The 24943-nt window shown below is 44.2% G+C and overlaps 1 protein-coding gene and 1 long non-coding RNA gene across 5 annotated transcripts in view; one reads left to right on the top strand and one right to left on the bottom strand.

Moving 5' to 3' along the window:
- LOC147185652 (glutamate receptor ionotropic, kainate 2) overlaps positions 1-24914 on the top strand; it is a 75856-nt gene extending 50942 nt beyond the window's left edge. For 3 of the 4 annotated variants that reach the window (XM_086104051.1, XM_086104050.1, XM_086104049.1), the window contains exons 7-16: positions 1541-1684; positions 2319-2426; positions 3238-3351; positions 3438-3644; positions 4153-4376; positions 9813-9931; positions 10678-10895; positions 11951-12176; positions 20445-20695; positions 22824-24914. In XM_086104051.1, coding sequence (XP_085960177.1) covers positions 1541-1684; positions 2319-2426; positions 3238-3351; positions 3438-3644; positions 4153-4376; positions 9813-9931; positions 10678-10895; positions 11951-12176; positions 20445-20695; positions 22824-22988 — 1776 coding nt within the window. In that variant the 3' untranslated portion in view covers positions 22989-24914. Of the gene's footprint in view, positions 1-1540; positions 1685-2318; positions 2427-3237; positions 3352-3437; positions 3645-4152; positions 4377-9812; positions 9932-10677; positions 10896-11950; positions 12177-20444; positions 20696-22722 lie in introns of all 4 variants that reach the window. The other variant, XM_086104053.1, reaches the window with a different exon arrangement.
- On the bottom strand, positions 21001-22841 carry LOC147185653 (uncharacterized). The gene is made up of 3 exons (XR_015099433.1): positions 22691-22841; positions 22135-22192; positions 21001-22063 (listed from the first exon to the last, which is right to left on the bottom strand). It is a non-coding gene; the product is annotated as an uncharacterized LOC147185653 (long non-coding RNA).
- Positions 24915-24943: the final 29 nt, after the last annotated feature.

Genomic DNA, 24943 nt, shown 5'->3' with positions numbered 1-24943 from the left:
ACCTTTTACGGAAATATGAAGTTGGACGGAAGTGTCACGTGAGGAGCGGAATTTGGACTCAGAAGGCCGACTTCTTGAGATTGCTTTTGTATGGGGCCGGGAATATTTAATCAAGTATCCTGAAAGTGCTACAATTACATCATTTGTACCACACTATTTTATAATGCATCCCCAGTCTCGTAATAGACGCGTTGAATCAATCCGTGCAATTATATTGAATGCTGAGTTAGAAGCCCTGTTGCACGCCTTTTGTTGAAAAAGCCAATAACTGAATGACTGGACGTGTGTGCGAAAGTACCGGTAAGTATTTATTGAAATATAAGTGCAGGGTGTTCATTTCCTATTTATTTATCTTTGGATGGGTACAGTAGTTTGAAGGTGTAATGTGGATGAGAATCAATAATGCTTTATTTTGTGTGTGTGTGTATTTTCCTCTTTTTGTATTTTACGCTTCTGTACTTTTCATGTAACATGGAGTTTACCACCCAGAGTCTGGACTGGTTGCCTGGCTTGCATTGCTATCTCTCTGGGGGACAGGAACACCCATCAGGAGTCATTAGTTTCCACGGCGAGAGGTCGGAGACTCTCCCTGCTGCTGCTTTTGAAATTACACTGAAACGATGAGACACTGAGATTACTTTTTTTTTTTTTTTTACAATTTCTAAACTGTGTTCTCCCACACAATGATCCGATAAAGGCATAGAATGCAAGTCACAGTGATGTTTTCACATCAAAATCCTTTTTCCCCCCCCACCCCCCAATAGCAATGCGCTAAACCAATACGTGATTCGTTATTAAAAATAATAATAATAATAAAATCTCGGTAATTATGTTCTTTTTCGTGGTCGTTGCTTGGCAGTATATTTGGGACATGCTAATTTTTTCCCCCCAAAGCCAACTCCATTAAAATAAGCATAGATGCCCCTTGGGGTTGAGCGATCTGTTGCCTCACAGTACCGAGAAAGGACAGGTACAGCCGGCAGCCACATCGTCATACCGACACAATAAAAGCTAGTTCCAAAATAGTTTCTTCCACTTTGTACTCTCTGCCTGATTTATGAAGACAATCCCATTAGTGATTCTCAAGTCACTCGAAAATGGCCACCTCTCTTCAGGTTTTTTTTTCCTTTTTTTTTTTTTCTTCTGAATGTGGAGGTTGGATTTGGTCTTGAACTTGTCAAAAACCTCTTCAACGATTTGCCTTCACACCTTTAACAGAAAGCTGATGAACTCATTCAGTACCAGCCAAATCGAGACAGAGTCTGAAAAGACGTTTCAAAACGTCTTTGGGAGTGAATGAGTTGAATTAATGTCTGGACGCCCCTGGCCGAATCTAACAGACTTCCACTAAATTGGCTCATGATTTAATGACAATGCAAACATTTGGGTCCCGGGTTTGAAGACAAAATCCCGATTCCTGAAAAAAAAACTTCACAAGCTATTTTCACCACAGTGCCATCTGCCAGATCTGCAGGGGCACCGCCCCACTCGCCGCCGGAAGCGAGCTCGCCTCCTGATGTTCTCTCCATTTTCCTGGCAGACGGACGCAGCCCTGATGTACGATGCCGTGCACGTGGTGGCGGTGGCGGTCCAGCAGTCGCAGCAGATCACCGTCAGCTCCCTGCAGTGCAATCGCCACAAGCCGTGGCGCTTCGGGGGGCGATTCATCGGCCTCATCAAAGAGGTACCGTAGCGCTACGTCCACCTCTGACCCGGTAGCTGCTGAGCCTTTGATGAACGCGGACTACTGTGTGGAATCACTGATTTTTAGACCCTCATCTCCCGCCGAAAATAACCCATGACTACATCTTAAACATCATCATTATAGCTTTTTTTTCAGTGCGCGTCTCCGTCCTTGTAGATATCAAAGCGTCTTCGTTGTAGTGCGGGTCAGCAGATTGCTCGCTTTGTTCTTGCTCCTCTTTCATTCCGGGGACGTTATCATTGCAGGTAATTTTCATGATCATCAATGTGCCGTACTGGCAGACAAACACCCCCTCTCCCCCTCCCGCCGCCCACCCCATCCTCTTCACCCTGCTACCGAGGCTCTGTTTCTTCAAAGCTGAAGTTGCAGCACGCACGCATGATGAACTCGTCACTGTTTCCCCCCCTTTTAGCGGCTCGGCCGTCTAGTGCTAAATTACTGCGGCAGACAGTGAGAGGAGAGAGCTCGGCGCAGTGCATGATTCGGAAATAAAATGAGGTGGTTAGAGGTTAGATTGATATTGCGGAGAAAGACGGCGCGTTCAGCTTGATGGAGCGGCTGCGCTCGGAGGCTGAAGATTTTTTCATTATCATTATCAACATTATGTTTATAGGCTCACTGGGACGGCCTGACCGGCCGCGTTCTCTTCAATAAGACCAATGGACTCAGGACGGATTTCGACCTGGATGTCATCAGCCTGAAGGAGGAAGGCCTGGAAAAGGTGCGGTAATGCGGTTTCGCCGTCTTCCGCGTCGATGTTGAATGGGAGGGAAATAACTGGTCTCAAGAGACCTACGTAGAACGTTGTCCAAATTATAGGATGTCTGTCAGAAAGGTTCCAGGACTGGTGTTACATAAGCTATAGACACCTGACCAAGGACTACCTTAAATTACCTGGTCAGGAGCGGATCCAGGTAGGGTTTCAGAGAAACACTGACTGATTCGATGACTGCTGTGTAGAACTGTCTCGGTCTCCCAAAACGAACGAAAATGACAAAAACGAAGACAATACTTGGGAGCGCATAACCGAGACCGCCACTCGTGCTGGCGTCATTCCACACAGTGATGCTAACATAACATAATATCGTACACACTGTCATGTTTCGGTTTGTGACCAACAGGTGGCACTGTTGGGCTTTTCCCTGCAGCTGCACACCTGTTGGTCATTAGGCAATTTTGGCTATAAAAGGACTCCCACCCGACCACTCATGTTCGGGTCATTGTTGTTCTTTGCTGCTGTCATGTTTGTTTGTTTGTCATGTTTAGCTCATGTTTCTGTTATTGATAGTTTTGAGCTTTAGTCATGGTTTTTGTTTGATACTTTGGACTTTGTTTAGGATTTAATTTTCTGTTTTATCAATACACTTCTTCAAATGCACCCTGCTCCTCCCTCTTGCCTGCTTTTTGGGGTCCACCACCACCACCACGCAACGTGACACACACCCTTTTTTAAAAAATAATTTCCTCCAATATTCTTGTGAGCGCACATTGACCGGAAGAGACAAAGTGTGACGCTGAGCTTGTCTCCACAGATCGGGACATGGGATCCTCCGAGCGGTCTGAATATGTCTGAGACTCACAAAAGCAAGACGTCCAACATCACCGACTCGCTGGCTAACAAATCTCTGCGCGTCTCCACCATACTGGTAGACGAAGTCGGCTATAAATAACAATGAGAGCCCTACAAAATGTTCACAAGCTGACCTTTTGCTCACATTCCCGCCCCGCTCAGGAGGAGCCGTACGTCATGTTTAAAAAGTCGGACAAACCTCTGTACGGGAACGACCGCTTCGAGGGTTATTGCATCGACCTGCTGAGGGAGCTTTCGGGAATCTTGGGCTTCCAGTACGAAGTGCGGCTGGTTGAAGACGGCAAGTATGGCGCCCTGGATGAGAGCACGGGCCAATGGAACGGAATGGTGCGCGAGCTCATGGACCATGTGAGTCTCCCGTTTCCTCAACTCGGCATCAGAGAGTACAAAATAAAAACTCTTTTTTTTTTTTTTTTTCTCGACGATAAACTTATTTTTTAACCAACCTCAAGAAGAACCCCTACATCCACAATCAAGACTGTAATTACTTTTTGTGTTTAAATCTCTTTGCGCAGTGGAAGAAGCTCTCCCTCCTGCCTGCTAACTCTAATCCCAAGGTTGTTGCCTTTGTGACTCACCTGCGACACCATTTAGGAAAGTTCAAACATAAACCCGAAGGATGTAATTTCCATTAAAAATTAATACGCCCGTCCACGGTCTCACTGAACCGAGGGCCCTGATTATTTCACCTCTTCCTTCTCGGCTCTTCCGCCCGTACACGTTGACCCCGCCGGCTGACGACAGAAATCGAATGCTAATTTGATTTGTCTACTCTGCTGTTTTTTTTTTTTTTGGTTTTTTTTTTCTTTTCACCGAAACCAGCCTCATCCACTTTGCTTTTACGTTGTCGCTGCAGAAAGTCGACTTGGCGGTCGCTCCTCTGGCCATCACCTACGTGCGAGAGAAGGTCATTGACTTCTCCAAGCCCTTCATGATGCTGGGGATAAGTATCCTGTACCGCAAGCCCAACGGCACCAACCCGGGGGTCTTCTCCTTCCTAAACCCGCTCTCACCTGACATCTGGATGTATATTCTGCTGGCTTGCTTGGGTGTCAGTTGTGTGCTGTTTGTCATAGCCAGGTAACATGACGCCTTTCCCACCCTCTCACCTCACTCCGCTTCCTCAGTCAGTTTTGGTGGATTTGATTGAGGTTGTGGACTGATTCTGAGCTCTGCAGACGAGTGTGGCACATCCCGTCATATTTCATTCGAGACAATCCGCAACGGCGCAAATGACCAGTGCTTGTAGCGCCAGTTTAGGAAAATATCCCCCGAAAAAAGAAAACTCCACTCATGTGCCAGCTAGACTTGCTATCTACTTGCATCTACGAAAATAGGGCCCCCTCCACTCACTTCAACTTACGACTCTGACATCAACATGCCACCTGGTGGCGCTGTTATTGTCCTGGCTTGAGCACGAAAACAGTCAATAGTTGTTTCAGGGAATAAATAATGATAGCTCCCTGACCAAAATGTGCTAATTCAAGTCATCTTAAATTGTAACTGAAACAGTTCCACTCCAGACCTGTAGGTGGTGGCGATGTTCACTTTGGATCAAAACCACTTTTTATGCTTTCTTCCTTTTTTTTCCCCTACCACTCCTTTCCACAATTTCTGTTAAAAAGAATTGTAATCCTGCCAACACACAAAGAAATGAGTACATTGGACCAAAAACATCACACTCTGCCGTGGGATGTTTTAGAACTCGCGGTGTAAGCAGAATTTTAACGGCGGGCCAGGGATGCTCTGAAGGTAAAAAAAATCAAGACGAATAACTGATGACTCTGATCTCAATGCAGTAAATGGATGAAAACATAGAAAACGACTTCATTTAGCGCTCGGAAAGGCGCAAAATAAACTGCTGACATTGTACAGGACTACAACCCCCCCTCGCTCTCCTCACCACCACACCCCCACTCCAATGGATGACCTTTCCAGAGAAATGCACGTTAACCCCCCCCCCCCCCACCCATTTTTGTTTTTTGCCAAATGTTACCGGCAATATGATCACACGAGAGGAAAAGCAGCAACTGTCACCTAAGTTAGTTCAGAATATGCAAATTTGCACAACTATTTAGCAATCGTGGTGGCGGTAAGTGACGGGCATGCGATGATTGTTGATATTCGTCTCATGAATTGGCTTTGATCTAATTGTGTTATGCCTCATGATTTTAATTGCAAACCACAGCGGGGAAAAATATCAAATGGAGCTCTTGTTTGTATACGATTTTGAATTTCAAAATGCTCGCAAAATGGAAGGTAAAGTCACTTTTTTTTTCTCTTTCCATATTTGTATCCCAATCCAAACAAAGAAACATACTTTTCTTTTAATCCTCTGCCAGGAAAGGAGCATTGGGGTTTACTGGGGGGTGGGGGGAGGCACACGAATGACAGAACATTCGGAGAGTAAAAAAATGAAGATGTAACTAAAAAGAAAAGTTTTGGGAATGTAAAAGTATACCTCTGTTGAAGGGACTTTTGAGGATGCAGTTTGATTGACTGTTTTTTTTCTAATCGTGCAATTTTATTGCGGTTAGCATTTCAACTTAATATTCTTTCTGAATGCTTATTGTTATTGTCATCGAGTTATGAGTGGTTTTTTTCTGGCGCTATTATGACTTTTTTCTTCCCAGCACTTGGGGGTGGGGGGGGGGGGGTGCGTTTCTTTCTTCTTCTAACGGGACAACTTTTTTCTCATCACTTTACAACTTCAGTCTTGTGACGTGATGACTTTCATCGAGTAACCTTTTGACTCTTTTCTTTGTGATGTCATTTTTTTTTGTTTCAGAGCAACTCGACAACTTCTTTCTTTGTGATGTTCTGACTCGACGCTAAAAACCTTATGAATCCCCTTTTTCCCTCGGGGCAACGAATTGACATCAATGAATATTTCAAATAATATCGAGGCTTTTTCCTTGCAATATTATGACCACTCTAGTTGCTTTAAGACTTTTTTTTTCTTGTAATATTCCGACTTTACTAAGCACCCCTCAGAGTTTTATTATTTTTAATTTATTATTTTTTGTTGTTGTATTTTCACTTTTTTGTAATATTATGCTGGTAACCTGAAGCTATTTTTTTCTTAGCAAATTGCGAAGTTTACTTTGTCATTTTGTGACTTTAACCTAGCAACCTTGCAACTTGATTCTTTTTTGGTTACTTAATTTTGGTCACTGTCGGACTTTTAATGTGACGGTCTTTTTCTTCGTAGTGTTTCACGTCTATTCTCCTGACTGTTGGACTTTTTATATTTTCGACTTGAGAAATTTTACAGTTTTATCGAGTAACCTTAGGACGTTTTTTTTTTTTGTCGACGATTTTCTTAAAATCCGACAAACGTATTCTAACGTTAAATTGTTCTGGTAACCCGATGACTTCATTCTTCGTAGCATTTCCACTTGTGCCGTACGATGATCAACTTGCCACATTTCCCTTGACTTACTTCGAAAGAAATTTGGACTATTTTCACTAACATGACACATTTACTCTGTTTAAAGCGACGTGGTTTTTTTTTTTCCTCGTAACGTCGCAACTTTATTCTCACAACATTGCCTTCTGTGCGCTGCCCCAGTCCTCCTTCGTTCTTTGCAAATAAACTGTTTGGGGTTCATGAAATTGTGGTCTTGCACAATAAAACACAGAACACTTGAGTCTCCTGCTGGGGATTCACTTCTTTGAAGCACTTCACACACGCACACACACATTTTTTTTTTTCCTTGCCTGACTGCGTTATCCCATCTCGGGCGAGAGACAAACACACTTCTCCCAGCGGATCCTTCCAGAGCTGTCTTGTGCTTGTGCGTATTTCTCTCTTTATTAACAGCAACAAATGATATTTTCTCACATCACAAGTCCCTTTCAAGGTAGAAAATGGCACCCCGCCCAGGAGAGCAGATGATTTAAATGGCGTCTTTAGTTGCAACTAGTGCCGCTTTGAAGTCGACGGAGTGGCGATTTGAACACCCTGAACATTAAGTCAACAGATCTATAAAGCCAGGCCAAGTAATTGAATCCTGGGGACAGTTAAAAGTAGTGCTGTTGCGCCATTGTGGAAGCCCAACCGAGAAGGCGGAATCCTTTTAGCATTCTGCGCGCAAATTTGACATGTGCTCGACGGGCGGAGGTGACCTCATGTCCGCGTGTTCCTCATGCGCGTCTTCCTCGCAAAAAACGGCGTGGCGAACACAGCCTGCGGGAATATAGCCCGGCTGCATGCAAAGGTCATCCAGAGGAGCCCGACACTCACAGAATAAACATACGGATGCTGAGCGAGCGGGAACAACCCAATCCAATCAAGCGCGCGTTGCATAGATTTACACCCACCCATCTTGTATACGGCTCAAAGCGCGACGGCTCGCATTCACACGGTCACCGACAGAAAGCCGCAGGCTGCAGATCCGCATTTAAAAACATCGATGTACAGACGCCAGTCTATAAACACAGGAAAACCATCGCCTCAAGGTCTGACTTTGCATTTGATTGAGGTGATTCTTAGCACAAGACGCGGGTGGAAAAACGTACATCCCGTACGTACGGTATATTAGCCACGAGGCTATTTTGCGCATTCACTTAGCTGCGCCTCCAAGGAGACAGGGCTCATTGACATTCGAGCAAATCAGCAGCCGTGATGCCGCTGACAGGAAGAATGATGGCGTGGCGCGGCGGCCGTTTCCGAAAAAGATGGCTTTCAAGGGGAACCTGATGTAAATTGCGGAACATTAGGAGCCGTCCCTAAAAACAAAAGCCTACTTGACTCGTGTGCGAAATGACGCTTTTCTACTCCGTTCCTGTACATGACGGAAGTGGACCACACGCAGCAAGCTTTTTCCTCTGCTTGCTACTTTTCGATTTTGACAGCACGGCGGCCTGTCTAAATCAGCGGTGTCCAACTCATTTTTGTCGCGGGCCGCATTTCTGTTACCGTTTCCCTTGGAGGGCCGTTATGACTGAGAGCATCTAAAGAAGAACGGTTTATTCCACTGTAGTTGACATTACTGTCATGAGGGGTTTCGTAACAAGAAAATGCTTACACTACAATGTCTCTCTTATTAAGATTAAGATATCCTTTATTTGTCCCACACTGGGGAAATTTACAGTCTACATTTTTTTATTATATTATTTAATAGTATTTAGTACATCTAAGAATTTTACAAGAGATTTTAGCAAGCATCATGGAAGTCGACATGTTTGATTGACTTTCGCGGGCCACAGAAAATGATGTGGCGGGCCAGATCTGGCCCCCGAGCCTTGAGTTTGACACCTGCGGTCTAAATGATGCTCCTTTGCTTACTTCACTGCAGTATCTATTTTTGCACATATCTGCATAAGGCTTTTAAAGAATTTTGGATGCAGCCGTGCCGCACTTGACGTTGGAGGAACACCTGAAGGGCTCCTCAACCTTGCATAAGCCTTGTATCAAGCACTTGAGCACAAACTCTATCAGCTCCTTGATGATTAACCCGAAACCATTCACCTCGCACTAATGCCACGCCACTTTCGCTGATGCGAATTCATCGGCGCTCACACCCGACTCTCAGCCTAAGCTGAGCTCAAATTTGGTGTGTGTGTGTGTGTGTGTGTGTTTCTGTGTGTGTGCTCGAGTAATAGCCTAGTGGGCTTGCAACAACAGCTCCTGACTCAGGGAATCCAAACGAGCGTGTAAGATCATCAGGCACCGGGACATGATCACCAGTGACAGTGTTATTCCACATTATTGATTCGCTTCTCACAATAAAGTGAAGGCATTTGGGAATGCCAATAAGTTGATCTCGGTGAAGGCCTGAATGATTTGGTCTCTGCACCAGTGCAGTCAAGCTCTCTCTCCCCCCTCCCTCTATCCCTCCCTCCATATTTATGACACTCGAATGTATGTTAAATATATAGGAGTACAAGTTCCACCCCGTAAAGAATGTTCCCGAGAATAAGGCCGCAACGTAATCGTGTTAAAGAGTTGTCATTTTATGAGGGAAAAAGTCATCATGGAGTCCTATTTTACAAGTCTTTTATGATAGGAAGAAACTTTTTAGAAAGTCATAACCTAATAGTAGGGATGCGCATGAATTTTTACAAGAGAAAAAAAAAAGAGTGGGGGGGGAAAGGTATTCTGAGAATCAAGCGCATTTTTATGTGACAAGTCATCATGCAGCAAGGATGAAGTTGTATTTTTAAAACAAAAGTACCCCATGAAATCTTCACTTCCGCATTTCTTTCAACTTAAAGATGCCACTTAACTACATTCTTAACTATGTTTATCTGTCTTTCTTTTATCTGCTTGTAGTCACACTGCCGTCATTCCGTTTTGATTTGATTCTCATAACGTTTGGTATTTTTCTCGTAAAAAAAAATTATGATCCTCATTAAATTCCGACTTTTTACCCCCTCGTAAAAGTAAGACTTTATTCTCCAAATATATATATTTTTTCCTACACTGACAATGTGAACCTGTTTTGCATTTTTTGGAAAAAAAAAAAAAGAAACACTTCACTGACATGCTTTTCTGTTCTCTCCCCTTTCCAGGTTCAGCCCGTACGAGTGGTACAACCCGCACCCGTGCAACCCCGACTCGGATGTAGTGGAAAACAATTTTACGCTGCTCAATAGTTTCTGGTTTGGAGTTGGGGCTCTCATGCAGCAAGGTAGTTGCCTCAGCCTGCACAGCTCTCAATATCCCACTGTCTCTCAGGGTTGGCCTTTTTTTTGTGGGGGAGGGGGCGGGGCATTGTGCACCCAAGCCGACGCGAGACAGAGAAATAGACATCTGGCGTTGTCACGCGCCCCCAAAAAAATGATTCCCATGTTTTTGGGGTTTGAATTCTCTGATCGCCAGTGTCTTCTCTCTGTCCCTGCTCGGCCCATCAGCGCCGAGAGACCAGTGGGGTGTGGAGTCAGGATGTGAGGTTACCTTGGGTGCATGACTCTCTGGCCCAAACAGCCCGTCACTTCTCCACACTCTGCTGCCGAATGCATTCGACGCATGAAAACAACCTGTCTGCGGGACATGTTCTATTCCCCCAACCCTCCCATCGCTTTGCATTATTCAAAGCGCTCACTTGTGTCAGCTCGTGGCGGGAGGTGGAAGGGCTGGGGGTAAGCGTGTTTGAAATCCAACAATTATCTTTTCTGAGAGTTTTTTGTTTTTTTCCCCAAGTGATTTCATCTTGAAGCGAACGGCGCATCCGCTCCGGCTGAATAGAAAGAAGGGAGGGAAAAAAAACCCTCAAGAGAGTTCTTGACTGTTTGACTGTTTTTTAGAGCATGCGGCATTATCTTGTTGTGTGCTGTTACGTGGTGCAAATAGAGACCGGAAGAGTGAATGCCAGATGATCGGCTGCGGGGATGCATATATTTGGCAGCTTAACTCCCGCCGCCTCCCTCACCTCAGGCTCGGAGCTCATGCCCAAAGCGCTGTCGACACGAATAGTGGGAGGCATCTGGTGGTTCTTCACCCTGATCATCATTTCCTCCTACACGGCCAACCTGGCCGCCTTCCTCACCGTGGAGAGGATGGAGTCGCCCATCGACTCCGCCGACGACCTCGCCAAGCAAACCAAGATCCTCTATGGCGTGGTCGAGGATGGGGCCACCATGACCTTTTTCAAGGTAGAAAACAAACAATGCTACTCCTCATCTTCTTTTTCCATTGTGCTCTTTCCATTTCAAGGTGTCTCAAAGGAATCATTGTAGGCCGTCAAATGTCCTACTTATAATCAAACCCTCACAGCAATGCCAGCAACAGCGAGACCTTCTGCAACATGTTTTCCCCAAGGTTATTATGGTTAACGAACAAAATAACACAAACTGAAATAAAAAATGTTCGTCAGTTGAATTAAAAATAATAATAATAATAAAGAAACAGCAATGCTTTTTTGAAAAAAAAAACTATCAACTGAAAGTACATTTCAGGTTCATTAAACTAAAGCGAACCATAGTTAGCATAATTAGCGAATAGTGCATTTTTCAATTGCTCTTTCGGGAGCTTTTGGAGTTTATTTTCAATGTATTCATTTTATCGTTTATTGTACAATCTACAATAGACCTGATAGGTATTTTTTTTTGCGGCTTTTAAATTTGTCAGCGAAAAAAATATATTACTTTAATATTGTGCAGGTAAAGTAGAATTTTAGCATACAAGCAGCAGTTTGGCAAACAAAGAGGCTGCAATCTGTTGAATGTCACTCCCAGTTCAAGTGGACTGTCAAAAAAACTAACAAAATTACACCTGACTTTAAATAAATGACTAATTTGCCTTTAAGTCTGTTAGCTTAATGCTAACACATAATGGGAAATGCCATAAACAAGCTAAAGAATAGCTCATTACTAACTTGGCTGTGTTGAACCACTTTAAAGAACTGATATTTGAACACTAACTGTGCAGTAACACAATATAACACAAACTCACAGGCATATATTATTTTTCCTCTGCAAAGAAAAAAAGAACAACTTCAATCCAACAATACACTTCTGAGAACAGGCACCCTATCCTCAGTCTCTGTTCTCCTTGGATGTGAAAGCTAAGCTAGACCATGCAACCAAACTAATGTATGTAAAGATGTTATCACAGATCATTTTGCAGTGCAAAACATTTTTCGTTGAAGTATCAACAGAAGTGCCGTCATGGATTCCCCCTCAAACGCCTGTCAATCTTTCTCACGCAGAAGACGAAGATCTCCACCTACGACAAGATGTGGGAGTTCATGAACAGCAGGAGGCAGTCGGTGATGGTGAAAAACGTGGAGGAGGGCATCCAGCGTGCCCTCACCTCCGAGTACGCTTTCCTCATGGAGTCCACCACCATTGAGTTTGTCACCCAGCGCAACTGCAACCTCACGCAGATCGGAGGCCTCATCGACTCCAAAGCCTACGGAGTGGGAACGCCGATGGGTAAGGAGCGCGACACTCACCCTTCTCTCAAAAGCGACGGGGAAGCCAGTCAATTATCAGGCGGTTGCGTGGAATTGATTTGTGATTCATTGCATTTGGCAAAACGACATGGCATGCGCGGCTATTGATTCCGTCTCAACTTCTTCCTGTCGATAGAACACGACGCAAGCAAAAAGCTACAATGACACAATTCCTCCAGGCAGCATTATTTTGCTCAATACAACACTGGCATCAGTGCGGGACAATTCAAAACATGAAGAGAGGGATTTTCCATCCATCCATTTCCTTCCGCTTATCTGGGGATTAGCAGAGTAGACGTAAAAAGCTTAGCTCTCCCCAGCCACTTCATGCAGCTCTTCCGGGGATCCCCAAGACCATTCTCGGCCAGCTGGATGATAAAACGGTAGTCTCTCCAGCATGTCATGCGTCTTCCCTGGGGTCTTCTACCGGTGCGATGTGCCCGTAACACCTCACTAAGCAGGATGCCCGAGCCACATCTTCTCCATGTAGAGGAGCAACAGCTCGACTCGAAGCGCTTGCCGAATGATCGAGCTTCTCTCTGTATCTCTAAGGGAGAGGCCGGACACCCTGCTGAGCTTGTTTCCACTAGCTTGTTCTTCTGGTCACGGCCCAAAGCTCATGACGGAGATCGACTGGTAAATCGAAAACCGAGTCTGCAGCACTGCAGACAAAGCACCCTCCCCTCCTCCATCCCATTCATATATTGTAGAACCTCCAAAGCTGAACGCAAGCCATTCCGTCACTGTCAAGTTGTTCCAATTCAATAAGAAATAGGAAATCATGTCAAGTGAATCGGCGTTCTTTTAGTGTTAGACTGTCACCATTCACATTTTAAGTCTCACATAAATCGAAAGAGATTTTAAGCACGTTGAACCAAAACTAAAATAAAGTAAAATAACTCCCCCTTGCAAATAACAGATATGTAATGGTGAGAAAATAGTCATCCGGTGGCATTTTACCGGAATTCATGTGGATGTCTAATCTAATTTTACATATGGACCAAATATGTGCAAACTATTGTATATTATATATTGTTGTTTTTATATTATTAAGATCCACTCTGCTAACCCATGAACAAAGGATTTGAAGCAAACAACAAAATAACCATATACGATTTTTTTTTTCCTGGGTGCCAAGGGCCCACCAATCAACTCCCCCCCCCCCCCCCCCCACCATTTTATTTCAATATTTTTGGGGGCATTTTTTTTCTCGTTTTCTAAAAATGTGGGGGTCGGGGGGTGGGGCTTGATCAATGTGCTTCTTCCCCAGGCTGCCACTCGCCCATCCCTGTTCTAGAAACTAAGTGAACTGAGGTCTCAAAAGATTTTCAGACATTCCATATACTGTAATGATACTTTGAAGTCGAACTTTTAAAGCATATTCCTCCCCGAAATGTCGGCTCAAATGAACGGGAATACACAAATTGGTTGTTATTGTTTCTTATAATCTGTCAAAACATTGTCGTCAGATGTGAAATGTTCAATACTGATGCTTTCTTTAAAAAAAAAAGAAAAAGCTTATGCAGATGTCATTCCATATTTACTCAATGTTAGACAAGCAACGGCTTTATATTGGCGAATTTCCCCTAATGGTTTGATTCAGCGTATTTTTCATGTCACAAAGAGCTACGACTGTGAGGGGGAAGAATAGTGAAAAGAGGCTCGAAAGTGAATTTACCGCAGCCGCCCCATGCCCCCCCCCCCCTCCCCTACGCCTTGACGCTGCGTAAATTGTAGCCGAGCGTTTAAGCGCTTCAACAAAACACTCCGGCGGCAAACAATCGCATGACAATCCGACCGCTCGCGCGTCTGTTTTTCTAATCTCCGTTTGCGCCTGTCAAAAAAGATGAGACACTCTCAAAAGTATCAAACTTTTTTTTTTTTATGCGACACTCATCATTCACGCAAGGGGAGTGTGCGTGTTGCGTTGTTGTGTTTGCGCTGTATGCAAAGCAGCTGGCGGGTGGATAAATGTATCTCAAGGGTGCCAGAGGGGAAAGCTGCTGATGATTTCCGTCCCAGTTGCCGTAAAGGTTAAACTGGTCGCCACGAGGCCAATGGGAGCACTTGTGGCCGGGGCATCAATGAGGGAGTGGCGGAGCGAGGAATGGGGGGGGGGGGGGGGGGGCTAATAGCCGCATCCATCACTGGCGATATGAAGGCCATCAAAATACGGATGATTAATTCCGGCCATCCACATCTGGAGCTGCCTCGTGCTGATGAGTGCGACGCGGTTATAGATCTGCAGAGATGCGATGATTGCCACGGCTGTAACAAAGCCGAGGCGGGGCGCGGTGATGTATCGCCCCGCTGCGGCGCCGACTTTACACGGACGTCCTTGAGATGGACATCAGACCTTCCCCGGTTTTTTCTCATTGGTTGCCACGCGGCAGCGTATCAAACGGGAACCGGCTATATTTCAAATCCTTCATTTCCCTGATAAGTGCTGCACTGATAAATGCATAAAAACTACAGATTAGGACGTCTGCTTGCAGGAGTTATTACTTCCCGCTAATTCATTTCGCGCTCACATTGAGTGTGTTCATGACTCACTGTTTCAGAATAAAGCTGATTACGCTCCTTCAAATGTTTCCTCTGTGATAGAAAATGTCTCTTTTAATCATTAAATGCAGCAGCGCTCCAAAAGAATAGGATTTTTTTTTTTCCCTCTGACTTTGGGCGTCCTTGTCATTTAATGTTTTGATCCAAGACTGGTTTGTTTCCCCCTCAATTGGGTTTGTTCGATCGGATGTGAATTAAGTTTAATGAACGGGTCTATTTTAAAATATTTTCATATCAATAAGGTGGAGGCGTTATAAGGAGCATTATTTTCGTCAAACATTGTATGTCAAATAGGTTCTTCTGATTGTGTCATATGTTTATTTGATAGATTTAGCGCTATTATGCTAGGTTCAGACCGAATACAAAATATCGGGTAGGGCCACGTCTCACTTGAATTTGTTTATTTCGTTGCTTCGAGCAGAGGAGGGAACATCACTAATAAGTGTGACGACAGGTGGTTATGTTATTACTCTGGCTAATACTAAATGCTAGCTTGGCTAACAGTTCAACAGCTGGAAGCAAGTCGATCCCCTCACCGGTATCCAACCGTTTTTTGGGGGGGGGTTTCGCCTTCCCGACAGCTATTGAAAGGTGAAAACTACAACTAAAATTGAAAAAAAAAAATTTCAACTAAATAAAATTGTTTTCATTTGTTTCACCCCTAGAAAAAAACCGGAAAAAACCCAGAAATAATGGCTTGTTTTCAAAACATTTGTTTAAAAAAACGGATGAGTGGGTTTAAAAACTCAGATATCAACATCTTCTTCTATCTGTACGGGTGGCCGTGGCCACCCTTGGGCACCCCGTAGCTTCGCCCCTGATTTACAATTTTCTGCCTGTTCACATTGTTTTGACCAGAAAAAAGTGAAGAGTCACTGACGGTGTCATGGTACACCCCTCCCCCCCCCCGCCCCCCATCCCTTTCCTAAAAGCAAAGCTATCGACTCAATGCGTTAGCATCGCAGCCGCTCGGCTGCGTGGGAGTGATGGATGCCTTATGCTTTTCAACATCTGTAAGGTAGTTATGAATGCACGCGGCGTCAAGCGTCACACTTTTCCATTTGCCGCGGCTGCGGCTCTCTATCTTTGTCTCTGAGGACTCATCCTATTAGCATTTATCCAAGGCCTCCTTTGTTAGGCCATCATTTATCATTTGAAATATGATGAAGGGGTTTGCGGCGGGACGGGGGAGGAAGTGGGGGTGAGGAGGCGCCATCAGGAGTCTGTGATACTTGAGAGATCTCCCACCTTCAAATGAAGCATCTGCTTGAGCACACGAACATGCAAATGTCGTTTGGGCCGATATGTACACGCAAGCATGTGAGCGCACGTAAGCGTGGAAGTCGACTTTGAATCAATAATATGTCATGTTTTATTTTTTTTCTGTTTTACCTTAACCCCCATTTGTGAAAGCAGTGAAATGTTTCTCCTTCGAGTTCATCAGGGTTCGTTCAATGTTGCTTAAACGGTTGTGAGACGTCCACCAACAGTTTTTTTTTTCTTGTCGCAAGGGAATTTTACATATGTTTTATAAAATTGCAGGCGAACGTCTGGTGAGCTTGAATGAAGCCCGACAAACCTTTACGTGAACGCAGCGTTCGCGGACGTCGCTAATGTTCGCAATGGTTCGCCGCTCCGTCGGGCGGGGCTTTAAAACAACAGCTTACAAATCATGTCGATAGCACACTCGGGGTAGCGGGGGTTGTTAAACATGCCTTCTTTATAGACCTTTATATGTACTGTACTAAACCCGCTTTCATGCTCGTGTAAGCCTAAAGGCATCTATGAAAGCGGCAGCATCTTTACAACTTTACATTGAAACAACTGCTTAAAAATGACGCTGATGGCACACTGTCTTGTATAAAAAAAAGCAACCCTCTTACTGCCACGGAGACAGCGGATTGCATTTGGTGATGGCAGATATCGCCTCACATTCCTATTCTTGCATTTCCGAGTCGTGAAACTATCACATGAAGCCGGATCCATTACTATAATTATGATGAAGTATGAGGTCGTCATTTTTTTAAACGTGCCTTTTTTCGTGCTATTTTTCTTTTTGTCATTGTTTTCCCAAGTACATTTTTACTACTGGCTTGAAAATAAGCAACACGTTTACAACTGTAAGAACGTCCCGAAGCAAAGATTTGCTATTATTGACTGCCGCGTGGAATTTTTTTTAAAATAACAACATATTGAGCCTACGCAGTCATGTCTGGAAACATTTACATTACTGTGTTGCCTTTAGTAAACCATCACAGTGCCTTCAGAGTAAAATAATCCCACGGATAAATTTAGAGTCGATTGTGAGTTTGAATTGAGGAAATTATGCCAAAATACACCGTTTTGTTAATGACAGCCATTTTATACTGCGCTCGAAATGACTCCAAGTTATAACTATACCTATACTGTAGTTGGCCGGCAACCGGTCCTTGGTGTACCCCACCTCTCGCCCAAAGTCGGCTGAGATAGGCTGCAGCTCACCTCGTGACCCAAATGGCGATCAGCATTGTAGAAAAATCTATATGTGAATGAAAGGAGACGGAAATTGTGTTTGGTTATTTCTGATTGGATTGTCTTATTATTTTATTATTGTTTTGTGTCGAACGCTTTATAATAATAATAATAATAATAACAGATTTTATTTATAAGCGCCTTTCAAGACACCCAAGGACACTTTACAATACCAAAAAACACAAAACAATACGGGTTGAGCAGCGGCAGCCAAAACGCGCCAGCGTTCACTCAACCCGAAAGTCAGAAAGAAACAAGGGAGGGAGAGGGGGAGAAAAAAAAACCACGCTCGAACTACCCTCATTTGAGGATAATTTGAGTGAGGCAAAAAACTCCTGCACAAGTATATGACAGTTACAACAGGACACAAGACATAAACAATGAAGACGGTGAAACAAGGGAATGTATGAGGGAGGGGGTGATGGTGGGGGACTAGCTTCCGTGTGTACTTTCATCAGGGGAAGGTCGAGATAGCAGATGTTGTTTTGGTAGCAGGCTGCCCAAGAATTTAAGACAGCCTTGAGTCCGTGGCTTATGTCTCTTTGGTGGCGTCGATCAGCCAAATCCGTGATTTCAGTCAATATTTGAGCACGGATTCCAGTTTCTCCAAGTTCTTGACCATCTTGCAGAGACGCTCCAAAACCGCAACAGTTTGTGGTTGAGCACAGTCTGAGTCTGAGTGTTGGACATCCGCGTTATGCCATCCTTAGACCGGCAGCCTCTTCACTTCCAATAGAGCCGCTCCCGTCGGTTGAATTTTGCGATAGATCAGGAAACTGCTAACACCAAACAGCAGCATACCTGTTATCGGAAGGCCGAAAATGTAGATGTCATCCACATCCTCAACGGACAGTGTTGACAGGCACACCATTCTCCGCTTCCTCCAAGGATCTAGGGTGTACCCAGCAGCAAAAGTCCCCGAGGGGCAAGTAGGCTCCCCACTGCCTGCTCTTCTCATCGAGAAAATGTTGTCGATGGCATCGAGAGACCAGCCAACCAATTCCATGTTTGTTTTTAGGATGAAAATACGACAGGAGGCTAGGAAAAGTCAGACAAAGACAGCACATGGACTGAGTGGCGAGCAGGGAAGGGTGGGGTGGGGGTGGGGGGACAGGAGCAGAAAGCAAAAGCGTCCGCCTTCGTCGAGAGCCAAGCAAGAAGTGCAGCTGCTTTAGTGCAGCTGAGGCTGTGTAAGTAAACTTGAGTGAGGAAAAAAAATATCAATTTTTATTATTTGCCAAAGACAACATCTGCAGAACTCAGTGTCCAACTACTTGTGGACCCTGGTGCGTGCTTCAAAAAAAAAAAAATCTCTGCGTAATTGTCTGGCTCTGCCCTTTGTGTGTCCAAATAAATGGAGTCTGCAAGATGAAAGGATGATGGATGATAACAGAAAATGATGGATGGCGCTGAGAATAAACTGCAAAATAAAAAAGACCTGAAACTGCAGTCGTGAGTCGGCAACATATGGGGGAACGATTAAACACAACTAGCCTGCTTTGCAAAAACCTTCCAACTTTGGCTTATTACGTACATTACCGTCACATGATTGATTTACTTTTTTAATTGTCGTTCAGGCATTTCCCCCCCGCCCCCTTCAAAACGATGCATGCTTGTGATTTTTAAAGTGCATCTAAATGGAAATGAGTTCAAAAGGCTGCCTTTGTGTTTTGTGCATTTTGTAAACTGATGATATGAATTTCCTTTTCTTTTTTTTTTTTTAAAGTCAGAAATAGGAAGATGTAGCGTGCTTTTGTCATGGTTTACAAATGAATGAAACAAGATTCATCTCTCTCTGGGAAATGTGTGTGTGTGTGGGGGGGGGGGGCACTATTCTATGGAACCGCCGTGAACAAGTCCCCTGCTCTGCAACAATAACTCCTCCTTTGATCACACCAGTAGCTCCGACTGCCCCTCTCTACCCACCCACCACCCACCCACACACACACACACTCACGCTATTCAACCATGCACAAAAAAATGAAACCCCATTTCAAACATACACATATAATCCCACCGCCGTGTAATGTGCACCCAGCTGGGCCACTGTTGACTGCGCGCGCGTACCCTTTGCGCAAACGGGGGGGGGGGGCACTCCGGAATTGTGCAGCCGATACTTTGTCGCCTCTCCCTGTGCCTTAATGGGAACGCGGAGTGGCAAGGGGGAGTCAGTCTGCAGCCATATGTAACAGATTATGCGATGACACAGCCGTAAATAGGCTTGCCACCGTGCAACTGAGGAACAGGTGTCAAGTCGAGAAAAAAAAAAGATACCATCTAATCGGCAAGCAGTCCATTGGTGTCAAAGAATTATATGAAGGGGTGCATCTGTATTGAGAGATGAACTTTGCATGTGGGGGAGGAGCTTAAGCGTTGCCGTTTTTAAATCAACTAACGTAAGCCATTTTGAAGGATAGTGTCGTAAGATGCTTTACGTGATACAAATGTCATTTGTCATCACAGGTTGTGGTTAAAATTGTCAATACGGGCAATCATATGCATTTTGCGCGGGGGCGTCAACTACTTTCGACACGGTTAGGTCCCTCTTATGAAATATGATGGGCCAATTACATCGGTCAACAAATTTGTACCCATTGTTAAAATCACAGATGCTAGTTAGCTTTTTTCATTCCCACCCCCCCACCCCCCCCCCCGCAATCTGCCCTTGTTTTTTTTCTCAAGCACATAAATGTTTTCATAGTAATAACAATAATAATTTATCCTAATCTGTAAATAAACACAGTGCTGCTCAGCTTCTGACTTGTTGAGGTCATGGCGAGCTGTAGGCTCGTTTTGAGGCAGCATCTTGCCGACAAGAATGTCACTGCAGTCTAAAAAAAAATAGTTGCAACTTTCAACGGCATTTAAACACGCTCTGCGGGCTACGCAGATATAACCAAAACAAGAACAAATGTCATTGTCAGTGTTTTGGATAGCGTAATCATTCATACTCGGTCCTTAACTTCAAAAGAAGTTTATGTTAACGGTTAGACTTGAGCTGTGTTTCTTCATGAGTGCCATTAAATCGGTTCCTTTTTTCACAAAAGATAAACCGCATTTTTTTTCTTTTTGCTACAATGACACAGTGACAACTGTAGTCTTCCTGTTCTAGTTCGCCAGCGGTCGAGTCCGCATACAAAACCCAACCCGATGACTTCTTGGTGGTCTCCCGCAGGCTCTCCATACAGGGACAAGATCACCATCGCGATTCTGCAGCTGCAGGAGGAGGGCAAGCTGCACATGATGAAAGAGAAATGGTGGCGGGGGAACGGCTGCCCCGAAGAAGAGAGCAAAGAGGCCAGCGCTTTGGGGGTGCAGAATATCGGCGGAATCTTCATCGTGCTGGCCGCCGGCCTGGTGCTGTCTGTCTTTGTGGCCGTGGGGGAGGTGCTGTACAAGTCCAAGCAGAACGCCCAACTCGAGAAGGTACCATTTTCTTCTTCTTTTTTTTTTTTACCGCCATACAATATCTATTTATACATTTCATTGTATATCATTTAAGTACCGGAAACACATGGTGTACAGTTTGGCAGATAGCCAACAATTCCTGAAAATAAAGGCCCAGTGTGCTTGATTCAAGCTGTTGAGTGCCACTCCTAGATGAAGATAGCTGTAAAACTAAATATAAAAAGGGGGAATGACATTTTGTTGATTAGACAAAACCATATTTTTTTTTGTTTGTTTAAAAAAGGAATAGGGGGGAAACCGACAAAAATGATCTTATATTAAATCGCAATTTTAATATTGAAGAAGAAAAATGTGAATGTAGTATGTACTGTATTTTCCGCACTATAAGGCGGTTCAGAGTATAAGTCGCACCTTTAAGGAATGGCGTATTTTAAAACTGTTTTTAAAGATAAGGCGCACTGCATTAGAAGGCCTACAGAATAGATGCTACAATAGCGGCTGCAGTTGCCTTATGCATCCACTAGATGGAGCTACACTAAAGGATTACAATCCAAGAAAGCTCTATTAGACCGCTGCAGCTGGAACTAAGCGCTTTACATAACATTTAAGATGCTACGTCCAAGAAATCAGAATATTGATCCATATAGAAAGTGCATCGTATTATAAGGCACACTGTCGACTTTTGAGAAAATGGAATGCTTTTAAGTGTGCCTTATAGTGCGGAAAATATGGTATGTATGTATATACATACATATTATACTGCCCCCTGGTGGCCAAAGCGCAAACACCAGAATGGCATCACAATGCCTATTGAAGTAAACAAATAAAACAATTTCCCATAGCCCAGAATCAAAAACTGGTCCTGCCATTTTTATGTTTTTAAGGCGAGTTTAACCTTGATTATGCCGTGCTGAGTGCCCACCGTTGTCGTTCACAAACGCAACATTTCAGTTTGACATTGGTTTGACTTTTCCGAACGCAGTGAGCTCACGCTTGTTTTCTCACCGCGTTGTGTCAACAGCATGCAGGGCAGTGTTACTTACACAATGACCTGGATGCTTTTGGGGGGTTTTTTCCACCTGCCATCTCACTGCTGATTAGTTTGTTCTTTTTTTTTGTTGCGGGCTGCGTACGTTGTGAGCACATCTCAGCAATCATTAATCAAGATGCTGGCTCGCCGTGTTTGAATCACTTCAAATGCCAAAACATCCACGCCGCCGAGGTGGTGGTTCATTTATTTGCCCCGCCTCCCACCTGCTCTCTTTGCTCAACCTGTCACATGAAACCAATGACTTTTTACTTCTTTTTTTTTAATCCGCCTCTTGTATCCTCTGTTCCCCTTTGCCCGCGCACACTTCCGCTTGCTTTTCTTCTTCTATAATCACCCTGTTCAGAGAGAAAGGCACAAGATGTCATTCATGCAGCAGCCAAACTGTGTTTAAATGAAAGGAAATTACCTGTTGTCCAAGCCGCCTACATGTCACACTCCTACGCCCAAATTGGATTCGGCGTAATCTGAAAGTGATTTTAAAGTCATTTTGTCTCTGCAACATTGGCCGAGCACAGCCGTGATAACATTCTATATAAGGGATTTCGTGTCATGTACACAAAATAACCCTCGCCATTCATTTTGAACATATTCAAGATCACAGATTATTGTTTTCAAACATAATCGTCAAGATGGGGAGGAGCCAGACTTTTGCGTTGCCAATCACGGTTTTAACCCTTTCGGGGACAGCGGCTACTACAGTGGACAGCTTTATCGTGTTATCGGGTTACAGGGTGCATGAAAGTGTTAAACAACTCTATTGGAGTTGCTCTTGAGCGATGTCCCGCCATCTAGTGGTGAACACTGTTATTGCAATGTTAACTGCTCATTCGCCGTCAATCGTTTTCATTTTCAAAAATGGAATCCGGGGCCACTCCAAGTGTGGACGCAGTTGAAACAAATGTTTCCAGATCAGAGCTGCGAATTTCACTATATGGAGGCAACTCACGGCGAGTGACGATCACCTTTTGGTTTTCGTGTCATTTTGGGTCTCCAGTGCAGGTGTGCCTAATGTCGCGTCTCCGCGAGCGTAATCATCGGCGTCGTGAGCAGTGCGGCATAAACGCTCCTCCGCTTGCCGTCTCCGCTTCTGTGCAGAGATCCTTCTGCAGCGCCATGATGGACGAGCTGCGGGTGTCTCTGAAGTGCCAGCGTCGTCTCAAGCAGAAGCCGCAGCCGCCCGTCATTGTTAAAACAGAGGAAGTCATCAATATGCACACGTTCAACGACAGGAGACTCCCGGGAAAGGAAACCATGGCGTAAAAACACACACACAAAAAAAAAGGAAAGGAAAAAAAAAATCCCCTCTGTGTGCGGGAATGCAATGGGTGGAGCTGGGTGACATCACATCTGAAGTTGGTGCGGGGGGGTTGAAGAGGGGCACCATTGATTTATGTCGAGAGATGTTTCCCGTGGAAATCAAGCTAGCTGTGTGAGCAGTGTCACCTCACTGTGATGGTCACTTTGTGAAGGCAGCTGGACATGAAGAGGACTGAGAGTGGACAAATAAACACCAACACGCGCACACACATACAAACACATAGTGACACAGGATGTAGGGGTTTTTTTCAGTCCGATCTCTGTGTGACCCCAATATATCCCTTCCCCTTAGTTTCTTTAGGATTATTTGGAGATTAAAAAAAAAACAAAAAAAATAAAACCAAAAAAAACCCCCGAAGAAATCCCATCCAGAAGAAGATGATGAGTAGACATCACCAAACACTTTTACTACGAACTGGTGTGTATATTTCGGAATCATCTTCGCCGACTCATCGTACCGTCTTTTTCCTCGTGCCAAAGCTTTTGGTTCAAAAGCCTCAATGTAATACGCTTCTAATGTCTTTCCGAGTTCTTTTAATGCAGGATTTCTACCTAAAAAAAAAATAATAATAAACAACTTTGTTTTTGTACAAGATCAAGACATTTTATAGGACTTTATATCATGGTAGCCCCTCCCGAGGACACGACATGTAGCGGACGCAAATGAAGCCCTTCCCCTCCCCTCCTCAAAATGCATAAGGGGCGGGGGTGTGGGGGCCTCTGTAGGATTCCATCCCGCTCACTTACACCACATTTCCGCTTTCAGTCTTTTCTTTTTTTTTTTTGTGTGTTGTCTGGAGAAAATATGGCAATGTAATAAAGCTGTGCTTGGAGTCTCAAAGGAGCTTGTTTTTAAAACGGAATACATACAACAGAATATTTTAAGATATCGGGTAATTGTGTAGGCTGTCGATACCAGCCACCAATACTTAAGGCCAAAAAAATTTAAAAATACAAATGTGACATTAAGTTTTCCTCAGTGTGATACTGTGGCAATTTGACCCATCGGTGAATAATCATTTTTCATTATGTTGTTATGCCTGTACTGGTCTGCAAAAAAAAAAGTGGTATCGAACAATGACATACTTCTAAAATGGGTCCTGGTTTGTTAAAAAAAATCAAATAAAAATTGGTCCTGCAGAGCTACAACATCGTTTCAAGCAGGGAAACTACCGTACGATCAAGACACCATATGATGACAAAAAAAATTGGACTTGCTGTTATTGAGGCAGAATTTGAACATTATGTCCTGTGATGTGGGTGTTTTATGTATTTGTTTTCCAGTGAGGAAAATAGTCAAGACCCAACAATCATAAAAAGTGAAACGTCAAGTGCTCCGTGAGTGTGCCATGTAATTCTGAGCAACCGGTTAGCCTAACTGCTGCTGCTGCTGCTTCTACTTTTTCCTTCTTTCTTCTACTAATTCCATGACTCCTACTACTCTGGATGAACTTCATTCTGTCTCTTACTTGTAATTGAACTTGGTTTTTTTTTTGGCTCTTGTTGACCACCTTAAAAAAAAACAAGTTCGAATACTACGACCACCCTTTTTTCTTTATTTTGGGGTCAGTCTGGCTGCTATGCGTCACAATGCCGCCTCCCACAGGTCAGTCTTGGTAACTGCACCCGACATCTGTGGGGTTTTTTTGGGGTGAGTAGCCTTCAAAATGTCGTTTGAAATGTCATTCATGACGCGCGTGTTGGGCACTGTTGGTCACCTCTGCACACAGAACACACGGCGGTGTTTGGTTTGAAAGACGGGCTGAAGGGTGGCACGTTATTGGGCAAGGAACTTGCATAATATCGGATGATGTTGAAAACAATTTAGATCAATAGAGGAATGGAATAAATTGTGTGTTTGTGTACACAGCGAACTGTGCAATAGATTTACGTCACAC

This window comes from Hippocampus guttulatus, chromosome 23 (assembly GCF_054856545.1).
Source record: "Hippocampus guttulatus isolate MCC_2025c chromosome 23, RoL_Hgut_1.0, whole genome shotgun sequence".
NCBI lineage: Eukaryota > Metazoa > Chordata > Actinopteri > Syngnathiformes > Syngnathidae > Hippocampus > Hippocampus guttulatus.
The sequence above is the reverse complement of the archived record's forward strand: the minus strand, read 5'-3'. Positions and strand labels throughout refer to the sequence as shown.